General features: G+C 38.3%; 1 protein-coding gene across 3 annotated transcripts in view; it reads right to left on the reverse strand.

The window, feature by feature from the left end:
* WDR33 (WD repeat domain 33) overlaps positions 1-22,054 on the reverse strand; it is a 68,608-nt gene that overhangs the window by 25,030 nt on the left and 21,524 nt on the right. For 2 of the 3 annotated variants that reach the window (XM_064435783.1, XM_064435780.1), the window contains exon 7: positions 21,323-21,420. In XM_064435783.1, coding sequence (XP_064291853.1) covers positions 21,323-21,420 — 98 coding nt within the window. Of the gene's footprint in view, positions 1-993; positions 12,511-21,322; positions 21,421-22,054 lie in introns of those variants that run through there. The other variant, XM_064435782.1, reaches the window with a different exon arrangement.

Raw genomic sequence — 22,054 nt, forward strand, 5'->3', positions numbered from 1 at the left:
AGGTCCATGTTTTTTAATCATTCAGTATGATCATGCTAGAGTTTACAAACACTCTTAACAGATACCTTTCCTTTTAGACATATTTTCTTTTTTCTAATTCCTGAAGTTACTTTTGGGCTTTATCACTAGTTACACCTAATCAGGTTATTTATGCTGTAAAACATATCAGGACAAAACAAGTCTGACTGAGACCAGATCTGTAACATGTCAAGAGCTGTTTAACATTCTCTTTTTGAGAACAACAACAATAAAAAATCAATTAAATATGCATGTTTCACCATTTCTAATCATAAGACACAGTTAAGTCATATCTAGATTGACCACAGATAATTATCAACACTAAGTTATTTTAGTATGTAAAAATATTACTAAAGTGTCACTAATTTTGCTTAATCAGCATCCAGATATTTTAACTTAGCACCAATTTAATGCACTTAATCCCCTATTTATATCATTAAGAGCAGCTCTGTCACAGAGATCACCTAAGTGATGATGCTTTAGATGCAGCACAATGCTTTAGTGCAATACAGCAGTCATTATTTCTACTTTAAAAGTCACTACTGATCTTCAAAACAACCCCGTTAGAAAGCTCAGAGCTAGCTCAGAAGAAATGACAGGGGAAAAAAGGGCAGAAAGTGTCAAAAGAGAAGATATACCACATTAAAACTTCCAACACCTTCTTACTGCAAATAGAAATGCAGCTGAATTCAAGGACCAAGACAGGTTTTCCTCACAGTTAAATTATTTATGAAACACAGACTGGATTCTACTTTGCACTCAGGCACAGTTATCTACTAAAATTCCTATTGCTATTTATGATTTCTTTGCATGTACTTATCAGGGAATTAAAAGGGAGTTTTTTAATTGCAAGAGGTGGAACAACTTTTTTTTTTTTTTTTTTTTTTTGCTGGTTACATTACCTGTAAAGTAGCTGGGACTAGATGTTCTTTTCTGTTAAAAACCAGCCTACTTTGAAAGCAGCAACACACTTGCTTTTCATTGACAGAAAATATTTATTTACAAGGGCATTTACATTTAATGATAAGAAAAATATCGTACAAGAAACATTAAAAAATGAACAGCAATTGTAAGAAAATCTCTCATGCTTTATAATACCAACATCTGTCAGGAGCCAAACCCCCACTCCCTCAGGAAGTGTCCCACAGTTTTCTACTGTTGTTTTCTGGCACTTTCCTTAGAGGATACCTGGCACTGGATCTGACAAAGGCTGCACTGGACTGAGCTCACCCAACACAGCATGCACAGAACAGGGAGAGCAGAGCAGGGATCAGTACAGCCGTGCCCAAGAGGGGAACACACTGCTCCTTCAAGGGCAGAAAAAGCATCACCTTAACAGATGAGAAATTCCATTATTTTGTCAATCATGAGTCTGCAGTTTTGATGGCTTTGTGGCCTAATGTCTGGGTACTGAATCAAATTGCTGGGCAGTGTATTGTTTTGTAAAAATAGACCAAAATTTTTTCACATGAAAACGTTCCCAGTCAAGTCCTCCAAAAATGAACCAAACAAGTGTTTTGGAGTCTGCCTATAGTCTGCACCATCAACTTAATAACAGCCAAACCAGAAAAAATGAATTTGATTAGAATATCAAATAAGTTGAAGCCTCACAGTGACAGTTCATGTCAAAGTATCTACTGAACAGTCAGAACACACACTTTTATTTTATTAATCAAGAAGGAAGCGAGGCAGGAGTTAAAAATTGGTGCCTGAAGCCAAGCTTCCAGGAACTGATGGGATTTTAAGATGAACTGAACCTAGAGCAGCTTCAGTGGGGTTTTCTAAACACATACAAAGAAACTAGTTCTGGTCACTCATTGCTGAAAATGGTGACTTGGTGTGGTTACTTCCTGCCAACAGGGAGTCAAAATCCCCACCTTTCCACCAGCACTCTCCTGCCAAGCCTTCACCTGTTAACATCTGTGTGACACCATTAAGTGTCACAAAAAGGTTGTGACACTTTGTGACACTTAAACTTTAATAGTTTTACTGAAACTACAGTAAGTAATGCAAAGAAGGGATGTCAAAACCACGTACAATTTAGATGTACTTTGAAATTACCTTGAAGCTAATAAAGAGACATTGGTGCATCCTAAAATTCAGCCTGGCAATTCAGTTAACAGAGAGGAAAGGAAGGAAATCAGGGCAGACATTTACAGTTTAGTGCCTCCTTGCCTCTGGCTCTCTGCTTTGACCAAAATTTTGGTCAAGGTTCTAAGTGGTAAAATCAGACTAAGCTCCCAGTTCTGGGAAGAGAACAAGGACTGCCACAAAATCTAAGAGTAACCATTAGTATTAATTTCCAGTAATTATTACCTTTAACATCCTGCTGGATGCTCATTTGAGTTCTGCTGGTGATTATGGCTGTTGCAAGAGAACAGAACAGCCCAAATACCTAGTTTAGAGATTAGTTCAAGTTTCAAACCCCTGTGTGGCCACAAGATCAGAGAATTCTCTCAGCAAGCTGCAAAAAACTAAGACAAGTATTTGTGGATCTGAGCAAAAGAAGTTATAAGAAGTCTTCCCTGATATTCCCTTACTGCCAAGTGAATCCAGAATCTTTTAATAAAAACACCCAACACAGGAGGACTACCAAGATCTTTCAGTTAATTTGATATTCTTTAACTGGAAGAATAGCTTTCAATGTGTTTTCATGGCTAAGATGACAGGGCAGCTTCCTACCTGTTTAACATCCCTCTGAGAGAGAACTATCAAGTGTCAGTCAGGTTGATGACTTTTAAAGACAGCCACGATCATCTGGCCAGACCCACGTGAACACTTGTCCAGCCAGGTGCTCACTTTAAGGGACAGCACTTTTGCAGAAATGCTATTTTTCTTCTTGCCAGCCAAAAAATACACATAAGCTATTTGTGACAGTCAGTTTACCATAACAAAATATCTCATAATTATGAGCCCACTATAATGTCAAGGAAAGAAATATTGAGTTTAGGTACAGAGAAGCTGGGAAAACTATTTTCTTTGGTTGTAGGGCAAAAAGTGCATGACTGACAATACTCCCAGTAGTAATGAACAGCAGCAGGCCTGGGGTGAGGTGAGGGGGCACACAGAAAGATTGTTATATAGACTGCAGGAAAAGATTTGTGTCAGTCAATAACCCAATTAGCAAGTGTAAAAGTTCCAAGGAGGGATATGAAGACAGAGGCCATTCAATTTGCTCACTGCATTTTGCAGTGCCACCAAGGCTGAGCAAGGTGGGAAGCAGCAGGTCCACTGAAATAAACTGCTGCAGAAAGCAGAGTTACAAAGCTCTGCTCTTTCTGAGCAGACAGAATTCTCATCTCAGGCACAAAGGGTCAATTTTCAAGCAAATGAAATACAAAAGTTCCGAAAAATTGCAGGGACAGAAATCCACCTAATGAACAGAATATCATGAACTGAAACAGAAAAAAATCTGGCATGTAATTATCACATGTAATATCACACTACTATACAGAAATGTTTAATTTAGCTGTGATTTTGGGGCTAATGAGAAAAAAACACAGTGAAATTTAAAACAATAACAATCTCAGTGAAAAAGTGTAATTGAAATGCAGGACACAAACAATGATTTGAATAATGTTGCAGACACCTAAGAGAGAGAAACCCTTCTTTTGAAATTTTAAGCAGCAGAGATGAGGTCAGGGAAGAGACAGAAACAAGGAATGTTTTCTGTCTTACTTTAAATTTCTGTACTATCAGTGCTCTTATTTCCTCTTATTTTCTTGCCCTTCCTATATCACCACTACACTCCCAGTCCTCTCTTTCATGCCACCCAATAATTCTGAAATTAAAGAAAATCTTTCCCTCTTTTAGATTTAAAAATAATACTGCAGTTGCTAAGTAAGTAAAGAAATGCAAATATCTTTTATTTCTGTTTCAAATCTAAAAAGAGGTCTCTGATTAAACAACAGTTTTGCAGTGTGGCTGTATTTATGAAGTATTTATGAAGCTGTCTAAAATTCTGTGCATCCCCATGTGTCATTTTAAATTCTACAAGCACATGAATGGATCTAAAACAAAGCTCTTCACATGTGACTGAACAGAGAGACAGGGAAAATTATGATGTTCAAAACTTACCAAGGATTTTGTGCAAGAAAACCTAACAAAGAAAGGGAGAGATGTCAACAGGAAGAAATGGGATAAAACAATCCAAATAATACTCGAGTAACTGAGATATACCAAAACCAGGGGGGAAGATATGGAGAACATGTAAAGATAACACATATGGGCATGAGAAGAAAGGCAAAGGGGCCATCACCAGTTTAAGTGGTTTCCAAACAGATGTACTGGCAAGAATTTGTGGGAAGTCCCGTCCTCAGATTCATTCACTAACATCACACAGAGATGAGAACAAGAGAGATGCAATTTTTAAAGTGCAGGGGAAAAAACTGCTGCTACTACTTAGTGTAAAAAAAAAAGTGTGACACAGTTTCCTATGACAACATATTAGAGACTGTTCTTTCAAGACCAGAACAGAGGACTCAGGAATCAAACACATCCCACCACATCAGGATATGGAGAGACTAAATACTTCTTCCAACCTTCTGTGCTCCTGGAAGTCACCAGCAGTTAGATTTTTTCACTGCCAGCCTCAAAGGTGAAAAAACGTCAGCCAAGACATGAATATTGTTCCCCTCTGTGATGCAGAATTATAAAATTGTAATTATAACTGAATTTGTATTTGAGTCTACAGGGACATGCAGCCAGCAGCATGTTACAAATTCCCAAAAGAAGATAAAGAAATGATGCAGAATTTGGCAGGAAAGAATCCTAAAAGCCTACTGCAACTTTTATTGCAGTGTTGTGTTCTCATGAAGTAATCAGAACTTCCACAGGAAAAAAAAAGTTGATTAGAACAGGAAAATTACTCCTCAGAAGCAAAAAGATATTCTATTTCAGTGCTACACCAACAACTCCTGGCTGTTAGTGAATACCCTCCATGTTAGCAGCAGATACATTTCTAATATTTCAAAATGAGAATTTTCCAAATAGTTAAACAAAAACTTTGTTAGTCAAAAATCTTACACTCAGAGGAAAATAAGTTAGTCTGAAGTACTTTATGAACTAAAGCTATTGTAGAGCTTAAAAAAAAATTCAAAAATTGTATAAAAATTCTAGCCAATACATAGAGCCAAAATTCTAGAGAATACATAAAAAGTCAAATGACAAGGACAAAAGAATTGCCTAGACAGAGAATGTCCATCCACTGTAAGTGCACACAGAACAAAAAAAGACATTTGACCATCGCTTCAGGAACACTGAGAAAAAAGAAACTTTTCAGTTTTTCTGAAACAATGATCTTGTCTGCAGAATTTTAACTCAGTCTTCTTTGATATGGAATGAGCACAATAGGAGGAATATTAATAGCAGAGATTTTAATTATCACTATTCTGGAAATACAAATAAAAATATGAACAAGTTATCTACGGAGCTTTTTTTGCCTGGATTTTGGGCCATGTATTATACAAAACCAGCATCACAAAAGACAACTGCTGAACTTCAAATCATATGAAACTGTGTAAAAAATGTGGCTCAAACCACCAAAAGAGAACATAATTACGTGATAAATTTAAAGGCAAAAAAGAACAAGTGTTTACTGGGATGATGTGGTTCAGAAAGAAGCTTTTTCCTAACGAATCTTTAGATTTCTCTCAGTGCTTTCTGTAGCGGCTGTTAAAAATTTTCATCTTACACCAAAATGAAGCAAATACAAAATATCTTTCCAGCCCCAGAAATGTACAAACCAATTCCCATAACCACAATGAACTGGGTCCAGATATGAAGCTCCAGAGACAGGAGACAGCTAAAAAGCAAGTGCTCTTGGGAAGATGGAAAATTTGGAAAATAACAGGCAGATGGAAGGAAGTAGGTTAGGCACAAAAATAATGAGGGGAGGTCATGGGCAGGATGAGGCTGCTCTCCTGCCTGCAGTGGAACTGATCTGTGCTCTCAAATCAAACACCTTTTACAGTGTGTGATGTCTGTGGCTAAGCTGAGGAATGTGAAACTGCAGGATTTATCCTCTAGAAGTCGGGACTTTGGAAATCTTCTGTAAAATAAAATTGAATCAGTGCTGTGGGGGAGGCAGAAAAAAAGTCACCTCTTCACTTGCACAGATAAATTTCTGTCCATAGTCCCACAAGCATAGACCACAGAAAGATGACTGTCATGAGAGAAGACAGTATAATTTCTGTTTAAGAAAGACCAGGTAAGAGCATGTCATTGCTACTGAAATAAGCCACTGAGGAAACTGAAAAAACCACCAAATATATTTGTTGGCCAAATGATGCAAGTGCCGCCAAATTTACATTTTGATTTTTTAATATTTCTGTTAACACGGCAACTGTGTATTGGGGAGTAAAGTGCATTTTTAACCTTAAAAAATTAACAACAAAAAAAAGAAGCTTTAACAGGTATAATCCCATGTCAACAGTTTATTTTCAGAGCAAATAAAATACAAAATAAACTTATTGTTTCAGTACACAGAATACACCTCCATCTAGTTTGTTTTTGGAACACACACTCGCACTGCTGCTACAAGATGCAGTTCTACAAGAGTCAGAGAGCCAGGCAGGTGAGCAGCTGCAGGAAGCACTGCACTGGGGAGAGGGGCAGCAGGCTGGGAACACCCGGCCCTACAAACAGGAGCTCCATCTGCTGCAGCCTGGGCTGGGGGCACTGCAGCAGCAGCTGAGCCCTGACCTCAACACAGCATCAGGGCTGTGCCCCTGCATCACTGCACTCACACAGAACCTGCTGGGCACTGAGCTCTGCCCTCTGCATGACACACACTCCATGGCAGAGCAGCAGCCAATACTCCTGCACCATGTACAGATGAGTAAACATCCCCAGAAGTTTTTGTTATATAAAAGTTACAGAGCCTCATCATCTATCAAGTGGTTTTAGGAAGGCTTTTCTGCTCCTCTGTGAATTAACTTTTTTTCTTAAGGGGGATAGATTTTTCAGAATTATTAGTGCAATTCATCATTTTTCACTAGCAGGTCATTTGTTCAGGCTGATTGGAACTAGAATTAGGACCAAACATCTGGTGAGCAGAACACATCACCTGAAGCAGCTGGGTGACCATTCCCAGCCCTGCAGATGTCCAGTCCAGAGTAACTGCAATCCAAGTAACAAACTGAAAAATTAATTACCTCTCAATGCTAAGCTCAAGTTCCTCCTGTGCAAGGACTGCAAGGACATCAGGAAAAACATTCTGATACTCTTCATGTCTCAATGCAAGATTAATGTCTAAGGTTTTTAATATGGCACTTTATGTTAAATTAAATTCTAATCTTAATTCCTCACACTGTTCCCTTTCATATACCAATAACGAACTATACTTATTAGTTACTTATCATAATTGATGCTGCTAAGTATTTCTCAGAAAAATTGCCTCATGCCTATTCATTACTTGCAAAATAAGTTGAAGTAAGTAAACTTACTTACCAAGTAAATTATTCCATCTTACAAAAAAGTTGAAAAATACCTTATTCAAATACCAACACTCTGTTGGAACAAGTCATTAGTTTGTTAAATAAATATTGTGTAATGGGTTAAAAACAACTCGTGGAATACCTAGAAAATCACTTTAGTGGAATAAACCCCCATGACTCAGAAGCTTCTTTAATTTCAGTGAATTGCTGTGATTTGCTACACCTGTGGAAGTGATGATACCTGAGATGACAGAGCTGTGCAGGAAATAATGCAGCTTCAACCACTGCAGATTAACTGCCAGTATTTCTAGCCAAGCTTACTGGGAACAGACATCCTTGTAGTGAAATTGCAGACTGAAACACCCACACTAAGTGCTCTTAAGGACAAAGACTGGATAATCCTTGAAGAATTCTGTGATGCAGGGAAAAGAAAATGGCAGGGGAGAGCATCAGGCAGCGTGTGCAAAGCCTGTGAGCAAGCAGGATGTGTTTTCCAGCCAGGAAGGGGTGGCTGCATCCCTCCAAACATGGCAGCAGTGCACCTGCTATTTAAAGCTCCAGTGTTCTGTGACCACAGGAATTCTAAATCAATACAAGCACAAAAATTCCTGATGGCATTTTTAGAAAAGCCCTGTTTCAAAGTGCTGGCAAATGCAGTATGTACTACAGAAATGACACCTCAAAAAGCTTGTGTAGGTGACTGGAATGAGCTTTTCTTCCTCCATTCCTTTAGGAGCAAGGGATATTCCTGACAAACTAGGAGTATGTGAAACAAAGAACCTACCTTTGCCCAAAGAATAACTGCAGAATAGTTAAATGTAATAAACTGTCTCGTTGAATTTAGCTTTTTTAATTTGTAATTGTAGCACCATGTGCCCACTCTTAAGTCTATGGAGAACAGAGACTTCCAAAAGGAGAATGGCAATTGAGAGTAATCCATATTCATCAATATTATCAATATTCTTAAGGGCTAAATTTAGCAAAGCAGCCAAGAGAATAATGCTTTTGTATTGCTAAACAGAAAAAACCTTTTAGAGTCATTTTAAGTAGGTGAGTCCCTGCTAGGGAAGCAACAAAGAGTTGTTGCTTGAAAATTGAAGGGCATAAAGCAAGACCTGCAGGGAAAATGCATCTTATTATCCAACTACATCAGCTGACCTAAAATAAGCAAGTTTCTGCATCCTTAAGAAGGGCTGATATAGCCTTTAAAAAAAAAGAAAAAACCAAACCCAAAGAACAAAACCCTACTCTTTACTCTCACCGTATCAGCTGGTCTAATTAAAACCACTATTTCTGCCTATGAATTATGCATGGGTAAGAAGAACAGAAGGCACACAAAGAAAAGGCAGATTCTTCTTGACGAGGCACAAACAGCAAGCAGAAACACCCAGCACTCTATCAAGCTACAGACTCAATAAATCCTTAGAAAACAGAGATATCTTGTCAACAATTGGAAGTGCCTAAGCTATACAGAAATAGAATTTATAGCTGTCCAGATTGTATTTCCCATGTGCAACTGTACCTTGGTCTCTATTAATTACAATTCAAATGGGAAAATTTTGTCTGGAAGTCTTCAAATGTGTAGTTACTCCTTTCTAAACTCACCTGTAGTAAAAACAGCAAGACAAATCTGGCCTGTACTTCTCATGTTTTAAGACAAAACAAAATTTATTTTTTTAATTTTAATTTAATTTATATTTTTAATTTAACTGCAGTCTCAAAATAGTATTTAGTAATGTGTAGTCTTCTGTTAAAATGCTTAAACTCAGAAATAATTGACATTACAGTCAAGACCTGGAAGAGGTATGGGAATGAACAGTGAAATATGTACTCTGTAGACCAGCTCTTACTTGAAAGAAGAAAAAATATTATCTAACATCCATTTCACCTGGATGTAAAGGCTTATTTTTGTAAACACAGCAGGTCTGCTTAGGGAGTCTCTGGTGAAGCTGGGAATGTGATCCAGAGAAAAGCAGCTTCAGGAACACCAATGCACACAGACAAATCTAGGCTGCCCTAGTCCAAGGGGTAAAGCATCCACCTAAATCACTTTTTTCTTATTATTTTTTCTTTTAAAGCAAACACTTTCAATTTAGTTGTGCATGGATTTTACAGCTTTACAACACAACCTGCAAAGTGCTTTTCAAGAGTGCATAATTGTGACACATAAAAGAAAGCAGCAAATGAGTATTAAGGCTATAAAATGTGCCACTAGGACCATTCTATGTTTATATAAAAATTATATATGCAAATATAACAATTACATATATTTAGTGCATACATATATATATATATAGGTATTTGCTGACCTCACTACATCAGCAGAAGCTTTAAAGATGCTGACAGAACACAATCACACCTTCCTTCTTATTTACAACGAAGTTTTAATGCTTGTAGGACACAGGAAGTTCTAAAACTTCAGTGGTGATTATTCTAACAGACTATTAGTTACCAGGGAATGATCAAACATTTATCATCTCTAAAAAAAACACTCACTAAACATGAATCCTTTCCAATCCATATAATGTGTATTTCCTCAAGCATGTTAAAAGCTGCCAGAAAAACAGACTAAAAAAATAGAATTTTTTATTATTTTCAAGATCAGTTCCTTATGTCACACATGGACAGCTGAACCCTACATCAGTAGGATTTTTGCTGGCTTTAGCAAAACAGAGGAACTCATTATGATTACTGAATCAGTACCCCAGGAGCACTGGGTAAGTCAGGCTGGGAGAAATCCCAAAAGTCTCTTGGTCAGCTGCTCAAAGCTATGATGTCAGAGCAGGTTACTCAGGGGTTTATCCAGGTTCAGCCTGAAAATCTCCAAGGACAGAGACTGCACAAGCCCTAGAATGTAGCAAAGCTCTCACACTCTTCTACTGCTCTAGCAAGTGAACAGGTGAAAAAAAAAGATCCTGAACATGAGATCATCTCTGCAGTGAAAATGGCCTTTTAAATGTGTTTTCCACTGAATAAGAAAAGGAGACAAACTGTTTTCTTTTTTAGAACTTTTAACTTTACTGTAATATTTATTTTTATAATGGTAACATGTCTGGGACATCAATGAGTTCGAACTCATTTGAACTTCTGGGGCTTTCCACTAAACTTGTACTTAAGTGGGAAATTACATCTCTCCATCAATTTGTGCTACATACCTCCAAATATTAAAAAATGGTGACAATTTCCTTTTTAAAGGAGAATGCTTTACTCTGCCAAACAGCTTGGGACAAGTGCCTCCCACAGGAGGTTGGAGGGTGAGGTGGAGTATCAGCTTTTCACTGAATCCAAAAACGACACTCAGACTTTTTTTAGTCTTTGAGGGTAATGATTATTTATAAAGCCACTAGGAATCTCAACCTCTGAAGAAAAATAGATCTCAAGGAGCACTAGGCTTTGTGTTAAGGTCTTTCTATCCAAATTCTGAGGATTGTAAATGTGTATCAGAGCGACTCCTTCCTTAAATCTTAACACAGAATAAAAAAATGAAGCTGAATAAGGCTATCCTGGAGAGAAGGAAGTCAGCTATGAAGAGAAGTTCAAGTGTAAAAGTATTGTATAATTATTTAACTTGATTTCCCCAGCATATAACATGATGCTGCTAATAATAGGATTCTGAGCTCTATTTTTTCATCTATTCATTCTACCCTTTGAGAACTACAATAGTTACAGTTATTGCAGCAGTATTACAGCTACCAATTTATACAGTTATTATGACTGTCTTTAGAGAATTTTTTTCAAGTTATGAAGTTTAAAATATAAGATTTTAATACAATATCTACAGTACTTTCATGCTCTCCATCATTCTAAATAAACAGGCAGAGAAAAAGACTTATTGTACATAAGGTAGAAAATACACATCTGCCAGCACACACCCAAAGTTGGGTTTGTTTTTTACTAAAAGGTATTTTTCTTCCCAATATTAAGCAGCTAAGGTAACACATTCCCCAGCTTCTTTGAATAAAAATTTGAAGTTTACCCTCTAAGATCTTGGTGACTTGGAAGAAGCACCTGTTCCAGTCCAGTTATAGTTAATGTTCAGCTTTTCAGGTCAGGCTCACATTTAGATATGGTAAGTTCCCTTCAAAAGTAATTTAGGTGAGCAGAAAGTTTCAGATAAAATTTCTATAAATGGTCAAAACCAGATGAAGATTTTGTCCTCAATGACAATGTAAGTAAAATACATGTAGTTCTTGTCTACACCAGCAAATTAAACTGCAATGATACAACTACTTCTCTGTGTGGCTGTAGGACAGCTCTCACTCCATAAATCCAGTGGGGCAAAATCAATGCATACACAGCATGACAAATATTAATAAGATATTGTATATATTAAAAAGATGGTGATATAAATAATATAATAAAAATAAAATTAGTAACTAGCTGAGGCATTGAACTGGATGGCTTGTGTAATGTATCAAAAGAATGTTTTGCAGAACTAGAAATATCAGATGTTTCCACTGAGTTAGTAATTACAAGTAGTAATCTAAACTGTCTGGGGTAGAAGAATTGTCAAACCTCATCTGTGAAATTCTTTATAAGATAAATATATTTCAAGAAGTTTTAGATTTCTCCTTTAGAGCTAGACTTGTCATACTTACAGTTGTGTTTCTTTGAAGCTAAGGCACTTAATAGCCCTAATAATTTTGAATTGAAAAAAATACCCCACATAAAAACCTTCCCTTTACAAATAAATATATAAAAATTTCATGACAGTTACTTTACTTGCAAGACACATCATACTTTCAACAGCAAAAATCAAAATGTCTTCCCCAAGAAGGGTTTTGTTTCCAACAAAAAGCCTTATCTGTGAGTAGCAAAATTAAGTGACAATTTGTATTTTCACTGTGAGATAAGGATCAGTCCTTGGAAAGTTCTGGCACTGAAGTTTGTAAATCAGTCTTGAGTACCTGCTTGCATGCCTGACTTACTCAGCTACTTTCTGCAGAAGCACACACATGTACCTTGGTCATACTCCCAGCTGAAGTGAACCAGAGCTAACCTTAGAGCTGAGGAGGCACTTTAGATGCTTCAGTTTTAGAGGTGTAAAATGACAACACTTAAAAAGAAAAAAAAAAAGCCCACATAGCATCACAGGGACTACTAAAGATAATTAATTTTAATCAGGTGGTGGAGATAGCTTTTCCTAGGTGCTGTCAGAACAATGGCATCCATCCCTCAAACAGCAGCAAGCTGGGCAATCACCACCAACATGAACATTACCAAGGGCAAGTGCTGGGCTCTGCACCTGGGACAGGGCCACCCTGGCTCTGTGTAGGACTGGGGAATGACACTCCTGATGGATGGCAAGCTGAGTGAGTCAGTGGCAGCCAGCAGGGCCAGCCATGCCCTGGGGAGCCAGCCAAGGGCGATTGTCCCACCCTGCTCTGAGCTGGGGTGCCTCACCTCGAGTGCTGGGCACCACAAGATAAGACATGAAGCTTCAGACAGAGTTCAAAGGAGGCCATGAGGATTGTGAAAGGTCTAGAGGGGAAACCATGTGGGGAGCAGCTGAGGTCATTTGATCTGTTCAGCCTGGAAGAGACTGAGGAGACCTCACTGCAGTCCACAACCCCCTTGTGAGGGGAAGGGGAAGAGCAGACACTGATCTCTTCACTCTCATGACCTGTGACAGCACCCAGGGGAACAGTCAGAGCTGAGTCAGGACAGGTTTATGTTGGACACCAGGAAAGTTTCTCACGCAGAGGATGGCTGAGCACTGGAACAGACTCCCCAGGAAGTGGTCACAGCACCAAGTCTGACAGAGTTCAACAAGGGTTTGGACAACACTCTTGGGCAAATTACGTGAATCTTGGGGATTTTGTGCATCTAGGGCTAAAGAGTTGGACTCCATGATTCTTGGGGGTCTCTTCCACCTCAGCATAGTCTATGATTCACTCCATGTTCATCCTCAGAACAAACACAGAGCATGTTCCTAACTCTACTCAATCAGCTGGAGTTTCTACAAGCCATGACACAAAACACAAATGTAAGAGATATCAGGGTACTGTTACCACACAAATTAGCAGAGATACACTCTGGGCACATTCTGCACTGCCCGCTTGTGTCCCTCAGCCATAAAACCCCCGCCTCTCCAGTGGCTGATCCAGTGACTCAGGCTGCCCAAAATTATTCACAAAATGCCCAGTGTGACTTGCCAAGTTCCACCACACATCATTCTCATCCCCACACTCACACTGTCACCAGCTTTTCTCAATCCTTACACAAGCTGTTGGTTTCTTCATATTGCCACAGCCTCCACGCTTGCCTACATTTCCAATGCTTATTTCCAGCCACCTTTCACACAGATTTATTCAGGATTCTTATTTGTCCCTCTTCTCCTGGTCTGTTATACAATCCCATTTCAACAAATTCCCCATTAAATTTTGACTGTGTCTTCCTAAAAATGCAACGTTATCACAAGCAGGATCAGCTTTCTCATGAGGGAGTTAATGCCAGGCAGTTATGAAAGACATGAAAGAAAAAAAGACACTGTATTTTAGGGAAAACATTTGCAAGCTCTGTCCCCATATCCCAGGGTCTGGCTGTCCCTAGCAACGTGTAATCTCATATTTGAGATTATGGCACCACTCACATGATAAAACTTGATGCCAAGTGTCTCACTACTAAACCAAGAACAGCATTCAGACTAAATGTAAAAATAACAGGAAATAATTTAAGTATGTAGAGTAGAAATGCTGCAAATAAAATATCAAATGCTTTGCAAAGTTCATGCTTACCTACATTCACAAAAGCTTTTAGTACAGTAACTGGAGGATATAAAAAGATAGAAGTTAAATAAAGAGTTTTGTTTAACTCATACAAGTGGCATCACGAAGCCTGCAAGGGAAGTTTCCAATGACTGACATGGATTATTTTCAAGAAGAAATTGTGTTTTTCTATTTTCTGAAGACATCCACCCCTTATTCTAAAAGAGCTTCATTTTATCTGTCCTCTCTGAGGAAACAGTATGTCAGAAAAAGAGAGTCCATTAAAAATCTAATTAATGAAGTGTCCAATTCTGAGTATTCATCCATGTAAGACTTTATCAGAGATGAGTTACTAATAGAACTGGCTTAATGCTAATTACAGATAATCTTTTTTTTGTTGAGAGCTTTTGCTATGACAGATTCTGGTGCATAGATACCCAGAGGCCACCATCCTCAATGGCTTGCCTCCTTTTCAACCACACTTGTGCTGAGAAAGGAAGACTGGTAACACCTTAGCATCAGCTTTCAAATGCCTCTGTAATTTAGGATTTTATCATTACTACCAATGTGATCTGCTCAGATGGTGTTTTTCTTCTTCCACAATCATGAGAAGGGCTGAAGGACAAAGCTCTCAGGTGCACCAGAGGCTCTCACTGCAGGTGGGTCCTGAGCCCTACACAGAGTATTGTGCACTATTATTTTTAATTCCATGTGAAGTCACAACTGATGGAAATGAAGTTCTCATAACTAACAGCCTGTAAAAATGGTTTCACCTAGTTCAGTATTTATCTGCCCCTTGCAATCAGCAGACACACAAAAGGAAGCAGAGGCAAGAAATCCTAACAATGCAGACAAGTTCTTATGGAACCATCCTGTATTTCAGCAGCATTGAGAGCTGGCTGTCCTGGTTTCTCTGAGGTTTCTCATTATTCCTCCAAGCTTAAGAGAATAGACAGGTTACAAGTATTAGTGTAAAATTTGCCCTTGAGCTCAATGTAAGTGATTGTATAACTTTCAGCTTCAGGACTATTTTAAGGGATGAAAATATTTCAAAGTTGAATCTGAAATTATCTCTTTCTAGCACAGTGAATCTTCATTCTTGTCTCATGAAAAGCCTTCTTTATAGCATAGTCTGTGGCTCATGTCTCCTCTCTTCTATCTGTTCCTTGAGAATTCTATGTATTTCCTATTAATTTTTCAGAATTTTCAAAACACTGATTCTAGACAAGAATCAGAACTCTAAGACTTAGTATGCTGTATACTACTCACAAAATTATGAACTACAGTTTTTAGGCATATCAGGCTCAACCAGCTCCAAGAGCAGTCTTCAATATCCTCTAACTCTCCTGGAATTGTTTTAGGAAGCAGAGCAAAAGCCTGAGGCTATCACCTTACCACTATCTTTTAATGGTGGTTTCTGTAAATCATCTCAACATTGTGAGTCAACCTCAAATTTTTGTTCAATCCAGAACACCTCACAAACAGAAAGCCAATGTAAGCCAATACAGCAGGGTAGTTTCTCAACTCTCAGAAGGATTTTTACTTCTAACACATAGAGAAGTGGCTATTTCAATAAAGCCTACCTATAATAAAGTTTCCTATGCAGAGAAAACCAATGCACTTTAGTCCTGAAAGTCATTATCAGGAATAACACTGAGTTACCAGATGACACCTGAACACTTTTTAGTAGCCTCAAGCAAGAAATGGGATTCTTCCCATCTAATGGAGATGATATCCACTACCCTAACAAGCAGCAGTAACTAAGATTAGCTACAAGCTCAGGAAAGAGTGTAAGTATTCCCACTCCAAGTCCCTGGTGCTGCTTAATTCTGAACAAAGTGTAAAGAAAGATGCTTGGGAAACACATGTGGTGTGTTACCTTCCACTTATGAAGCAAGAAAGTGTGAACAATATTTGTAACTTTTAATCTCACAAAGGTAAAGGTATTTCCTAATGAGAGGAGAAGAGTGCATGAGACTATAAAGAGCCCACCATGCACAAAAAAATCAAAGGAGCAGCAGCAGGATGACTGGTATAGCATGAGCAGCAGAACAGGGCTCCTGCATCACAGATTGTGTAGGGGAGAAACCTCTCCCAGATCCACTATTAGCACAAATTCCTGAACATTTCTTGTGCCTAATGCATATGAAAAGCACAGCTATGTGCTGTTCCTCAACTGATTTAGCTGCAACACCTCTCCCCCAGCCCCAGCTCAGCTTTGGCAACAAAGACTGACAAAGATCAGAGATCTGCAACACCAGCTGGCCCACCCACAAATCCACCAACAAAGAGGAGACTGAGCTGGTCCAATACCAGCATTCCAAAACAGGCCATCTTTTTAAGTTCAAAAATTCAAGGATTTGCCTTCTCTAGATTGGTATGGTTGGTGCCACTATCAGCCAGGTCTCATTTCAGAGCTTCTGTTCTGAATAAAAACTTTCTAATATTCGTGTAGGGATATACCTAGACTAAAAGATGTTTCAAATATACCTGAAATCCCAACAGTCTAAAGAATCAATCCCCACAAATACCCCCTGAAGGTTTAAAAAATAGTTCTCCTTAAAAGAGCCATGGTATTGATATACATGGGTTTCTGGAAATTGCTGAGTTTTCTCTCTTTGCTGAGACAAGGCAAAAAAAAGAAAAACCTCATTTAAGGGTAGAAAAGTTGGAAACAGTAGTGTTAGGGTTTTTTCTTTTAAATTATCCAATGTAGAGTTCAATTATACTCCAAGAAAAGGGAACAGTTTTAGAAGTTACTTGCTTCAAGGCTAAGAACTTGATAATAATCGATGTTTAAAAGTGAGGGACCAAGTTGAAGATGCAGCTTTGCTCCTCAGGTTCCTTTTACCCATGGAACTCATGTCTAAATTAACTTCAGGATTTGCTATTTGACTGAGGAAAAAAACTCTGAAGAGATCCTTCCCTTTCAGGCAGAAAGTTCAGAGATAGAATACAACAGATTCCAACAGCTGAAGGGACTTCATGGTACATTATTTGTTAATAAAGACTGAGAAATGGAAGAGAGGAATAAATCCCTCAGTTATTTCAGTGTGAATAGCGGTGCAAACACTTCTTCAGAACTTGTGAGCTGATGAAGAGTCTGTTTACCACGACTGCTGTGATTGCCCCAGGTTATTTTGTAGGTGACAGTGTTAAAAATCAGACGTTGTTACAAAAAGCACATTTCAAATCCAAGCAGAATGCAATAAAATCTTGATTGCCTTTAATTGTTTGAATAGGCTAAGACAAATCTTTTGTCAAGTCTACCACGCTGGCTGAAAGACTGTTTAATGTATCACCCTATTTTAGAGACAGAAATTGGAAAAACATATCTACAAAGCATTTAAAAAGCATGGGTTATACCATCCTTCAGAAAGCTGGGTGGAGTCATCCTCCTCAAAAGAACTATTTAAGGCAGGTAACTCTGAAATCCTGGGGATACAGAACTCATCTACATTTCAGAATGAAAACATTACAGTCTTCCCAAGCTCTCATTCTACTGGATTCTGGATGACTGTGAGAGGAAGGAGAAGGGAACTGAGAAATCCAAAATCTATTTGTAGCCTCCAAACCCACGATGTCATGCCGGGAATAATTAAGGAATCATGCGTTTATTAATGACCTACCCAAAATATTCCCAGGGATACATCAGCACAGACACACTACCCAGAACGTCACTGCCACCAGTGAAAATCAGCAACAGCACTAATTTCTCATATAGATAAAGGGACATAAATGTTGTACTGCATACGTTTTTTTACTAAATGTTTTTAGCATTATTAAAAGCCATCCATGTGTATGCTCTTACAGAAATGTTCCCAGCATTAGCTTCATTGCAAGTTTAGACAAAAGATCTGAGATTATTTTATTGGAAATGCCATTCAGAGGAACAGATTACAGTCATGAAAATAAAATTATGCTATACTATAGCCTGTCTTCCATGTTTTATTTTTAAAAGAACGTTTTTTTAACATCAATAAAGTTCCTACCTATGTATTTTAGTAAGTGTATTAAACTGCACTCATTACCATCATCAAGATGGTGAAATGACAGAAATTCACACAGGTAGAAGCAACTGGTGCAAAATCAGGACCACAGCAGCTGTACCTCAAGAGAAAAGCTAGGCATACCTGAGCTGTGGGGAAGCAATGACACTCAATGCTATCTCCTCCACCTACAAGTTCTTCCAAGATTGCTCACTTGATTTCAAGATAGTTCCCCAAGAAAACAAGAATTTAACCTGATTTATTTCTTTAGGGTATTAAAAAGGAGCCTGATAAATCTACATGTACTGCTAACAAAATGCCCAAACTCCCCCTCCTGTGCCCTGGAAAGCTATGGTGGTCCAAAGCTACTTTAGGCAGTGAAAAACTGGCCAGCAAAAAGGGACTTAGGGATTGAAGAAATGAGACTCAACCTCTGGCACAACCCCTGAAGAACCCTGGAGGGTGTCCTGTTTACCTTCACTTTGAGGAGTTAAGAGGAAGTTGATACAGTTAATAAGTGTATCTCAAGCAGCCCACAGGTTAAACTACTGGCCTATTCCACACAGCTGAAAGAACTGCAGGAAAACATTAAGAATTCATCTCCTGTAGTTCACCACTTCTATTGTTTTACTCTTCAGAAGGTAAGCCTAGAATTGTTGCTTCAGGCCATTTCAAAAAACATAGGAATAAATATTAGTTTGCTCCAGGGCAAGCAAAAACACCTGCAATAATGGAATTCTGTCTTTTTTATATCAGCAAAGCTTATCCCATAACTTTATTGCTCTCTACAGAATTGCTTTAAAAGCTTAAAATTCTCTTACCATTAGAATCCTCATATCTGTTTTTTAAAATATGTTCCTTAATTTGTTGTTGAAAAATTATTCAGAACAACAACATATTGACATATTATCCCTGTGAGTGCTGATCTTTTTAATTAATACATCTGACTGTGAATTTCTAGTTATGTTTGACTTTTACAATTCTGTGTGACAACTTGAAGGACACCTTAACATGTGAAGTGAAACTCGGGACCTAAAGGACACTAGTACTCCTTCAACTTCACAGCATCAGTATTATCCAGAAGAGCTGTATGATGTGTGAAAATAGGAAATAAAAATAATTTCCCAGCATTGTATTTGATTTAAACAATGTACATAAAATCCCTTTGACATAGTGGCACCAAAATTTTACTTTACAGATCTCTAAGTGCATGGCAATGGCATGAGTAGTTCCACAACTGGAAGGCTCAGCAAAGTATTACAGGTCACACTTGTAACTGAGTAAAAGCAGAATGCACATGGCAAAGCCAAAAGCTGAAGATCAGTATCCTAAAGCCATGAGCACTAACTTCCAAATAAGAGTGAAAGGTTGTGTTTTCTACCAAGAAAATGATGTTACCCACCAGTTCTTTCAAGTAAGTCTTCTGACCATATTTAAAACCAGTCCTAGAGACTAAAGCCAAATCAAACCTGTGTATTTGCAGAGACATCCTCCCAACAATCATGGGTTTGGGTATTATTTTACTATGGTGAGGGGTATGATTTTGCTGGTGTTCTTTGGGTTTAGGTTTGGTGGTTTGTTTGGGGTTTTTTTGCTTATCTGACAGCAGAAATGAGGAATAATCTCTCCTGTTCAATTTTATCCAAAGATGGTAAAGTTTTCAAACCACTTCCAACTTACATGACTAGTGGAGTGTATTATGGTTAGATGATAGAAGCAAATGTACTGTTTATAGAATTATGTGCAAACTAAAAATTAAATACTGAGATGTATAAACTAAGAAGCTGTAGGATAATTCTATCTGAGGTCTACTCACAATTGTTAACATACACATGGTAACAGAAGAAAATGTAGTGCAAGTTCTCTTCTCTACACCCTAAATTAAATGCTATTCTCCTACTTCACACAGAACACTGAAAGGCCATAGAAGTGGAGGGGTTTTTATAGCCTTGACAACTCTGCATGGAGGCAATCCCTATTTCCTCCACGTGGTTAGTACATACCTGGAGGAGGGTACAGGATATGTTTAAGGCAGAAAGATTTCTTTGTAAAGCATTAAGCTGAACAGTCCTAAATCTGTTTGAGGCCTTCCAGAGTAACAGGTATGAAGTACATAACCTAGAAATTTGCCAGGTTCTGCAAAGAACACACCTACCATAATGTCTATGGACACATGCTGTTAAAACATCACTGCAGTAATGCTGGACTCAATGTCTTTGCAAAGCAGCAGTGTTTAAAAGTAACATGCTTGTAAAACACGAGGAGACCCTAAGAGTCAAATGACACACAAGGGAGAGCTCTAAGTCATAAAATATGGAATGCAGGTCCAAGATGGAGGTATGATTTAATAAAACAATTCCTTAATTTAGGAAAGAACTGTACAAGCTCACACACCTAGAACTGAAAGTCCATGTTTTTATTCCGTCCCTTCTCTGCAAATTATCTGCAAATCTACAGCCCTCAGTCTCAGAGCAGTCTTTTAATATAGTCTCTTATTAAATTATGTACCTTGGACATCTCTGCAAAAAAGGAATAGTTGTCAGAAGCTACTGTTACTGCTCATTAGGACTGCAGCAAGAGGAGAAAGGTTCAAGAAGGCCAATGGAAAGGAACCAGAATTTAGTGTACATAGATGTTGGACAGAAACTTTAACCACAGCTAGGATTATTTGCCTGTGCCATAAATGATGTGATTAAAATCTGTTCTCTCTACTTAAATACTTTCTTCCTCTTAAGGAATGAGAAATAACCACCTTGCCTCTGAAGAAATCAGAATGAAAGGTATGCCCCTGAAGAGAATGGAATCCTCTGCATGAAGATACACGTTCTGAAGCAACAGCAGCCACAAAGATTAAGCTTTGGAGAAAGATAAATTTATTCCTGATGCAGAATCAGCTGTTTCTACCTAATTAGGAGCAGTAAAATGTCCTTCTATCCACCTCCAATGTTTAGAGCTCAAGTGGAGAGTAAACAGTGTAATGCCCTTGTGAACTGCAGCCTCTCTGAATAAAAGGTAGCTATAGCAGCAGCCAAACAAAAACTTGTTTGGAGCATTAAGGAAAAAACTGTAGACAAGCTGATACTTCTGTATTGTGAACATCTAGTAAGAAAAAAAAAAAAAAAAGGTTTTCCCCCTCTTGAAATACCCCAATCAGTACTTTTGGTACACATACCTCGAAGAATTCTCTCCTCATGGCAACGTAGAAAGTCCCAGATTCTAACAGTGCCGTCGTCAGAGCATGTAGCAAATTTATTATCCGTGGGTGAGAAACTGTTACATGAAGACACACAGCAGGGGAAAGAAGTCAGCATTTAACAGATTATCTATGCTTCTCAGACAGGGCAAAATTATACTGTAATGTGTTATACACTGAAGGAGGCATTTGAACATAGGCACTTTAGTGAATACAGTGCCTGCCAAACGGCACTTCACCACAACTCATGAATTCAGCATAGGGCTACTATTGCATTGCAGTCCCCTGTAAATGAGGAAAAAATCTGACATTTATTCTTAGCACCTTCCTATCTGTGACTGCACACAGTAGTGCCTTCTCTGCAGGGTGAGAAGCAACATCAATATGGTTTGGTAACTGTCAGCCTAGATTGTCATGTTTGGTAATACCACAAGAAAGTGACACTGCATGGAAGCACAGGAGAACAGTTCTTAGGAAAAAACTCCTCTTCAGCCACAGGTGCTTTGCAGCAGAGAAGCAAAACATAAGGGAAAGCTGGTTACAGGAAAATACTACTTGGTTTAACTGTTGGGGGAAAAAAAACCTATATAAAACAAACACTTGTAAGAGCAATTTGGAAACACTCCCTCTTATTACACCCCACCAACAACATGAAAAGAATCCTATAGACACGTAAGCAGCTTCCAGGTTCAGCAGTTAACATTGATTGAT

Source organism: Passer domesticus, chromosome 11 (assembly GCF_036417665.1).
Source record: "Passer domesticus isolate bPasDom1 chromosome 11, bPasDom1.hap1, whole genome shotgun sequence".
Classification (NCBI taxonomy): Eukaryota; Metazoa; Chordata; class Aves; order Passeriformes; family Passeridae; genus Passer; species Passer domesticus.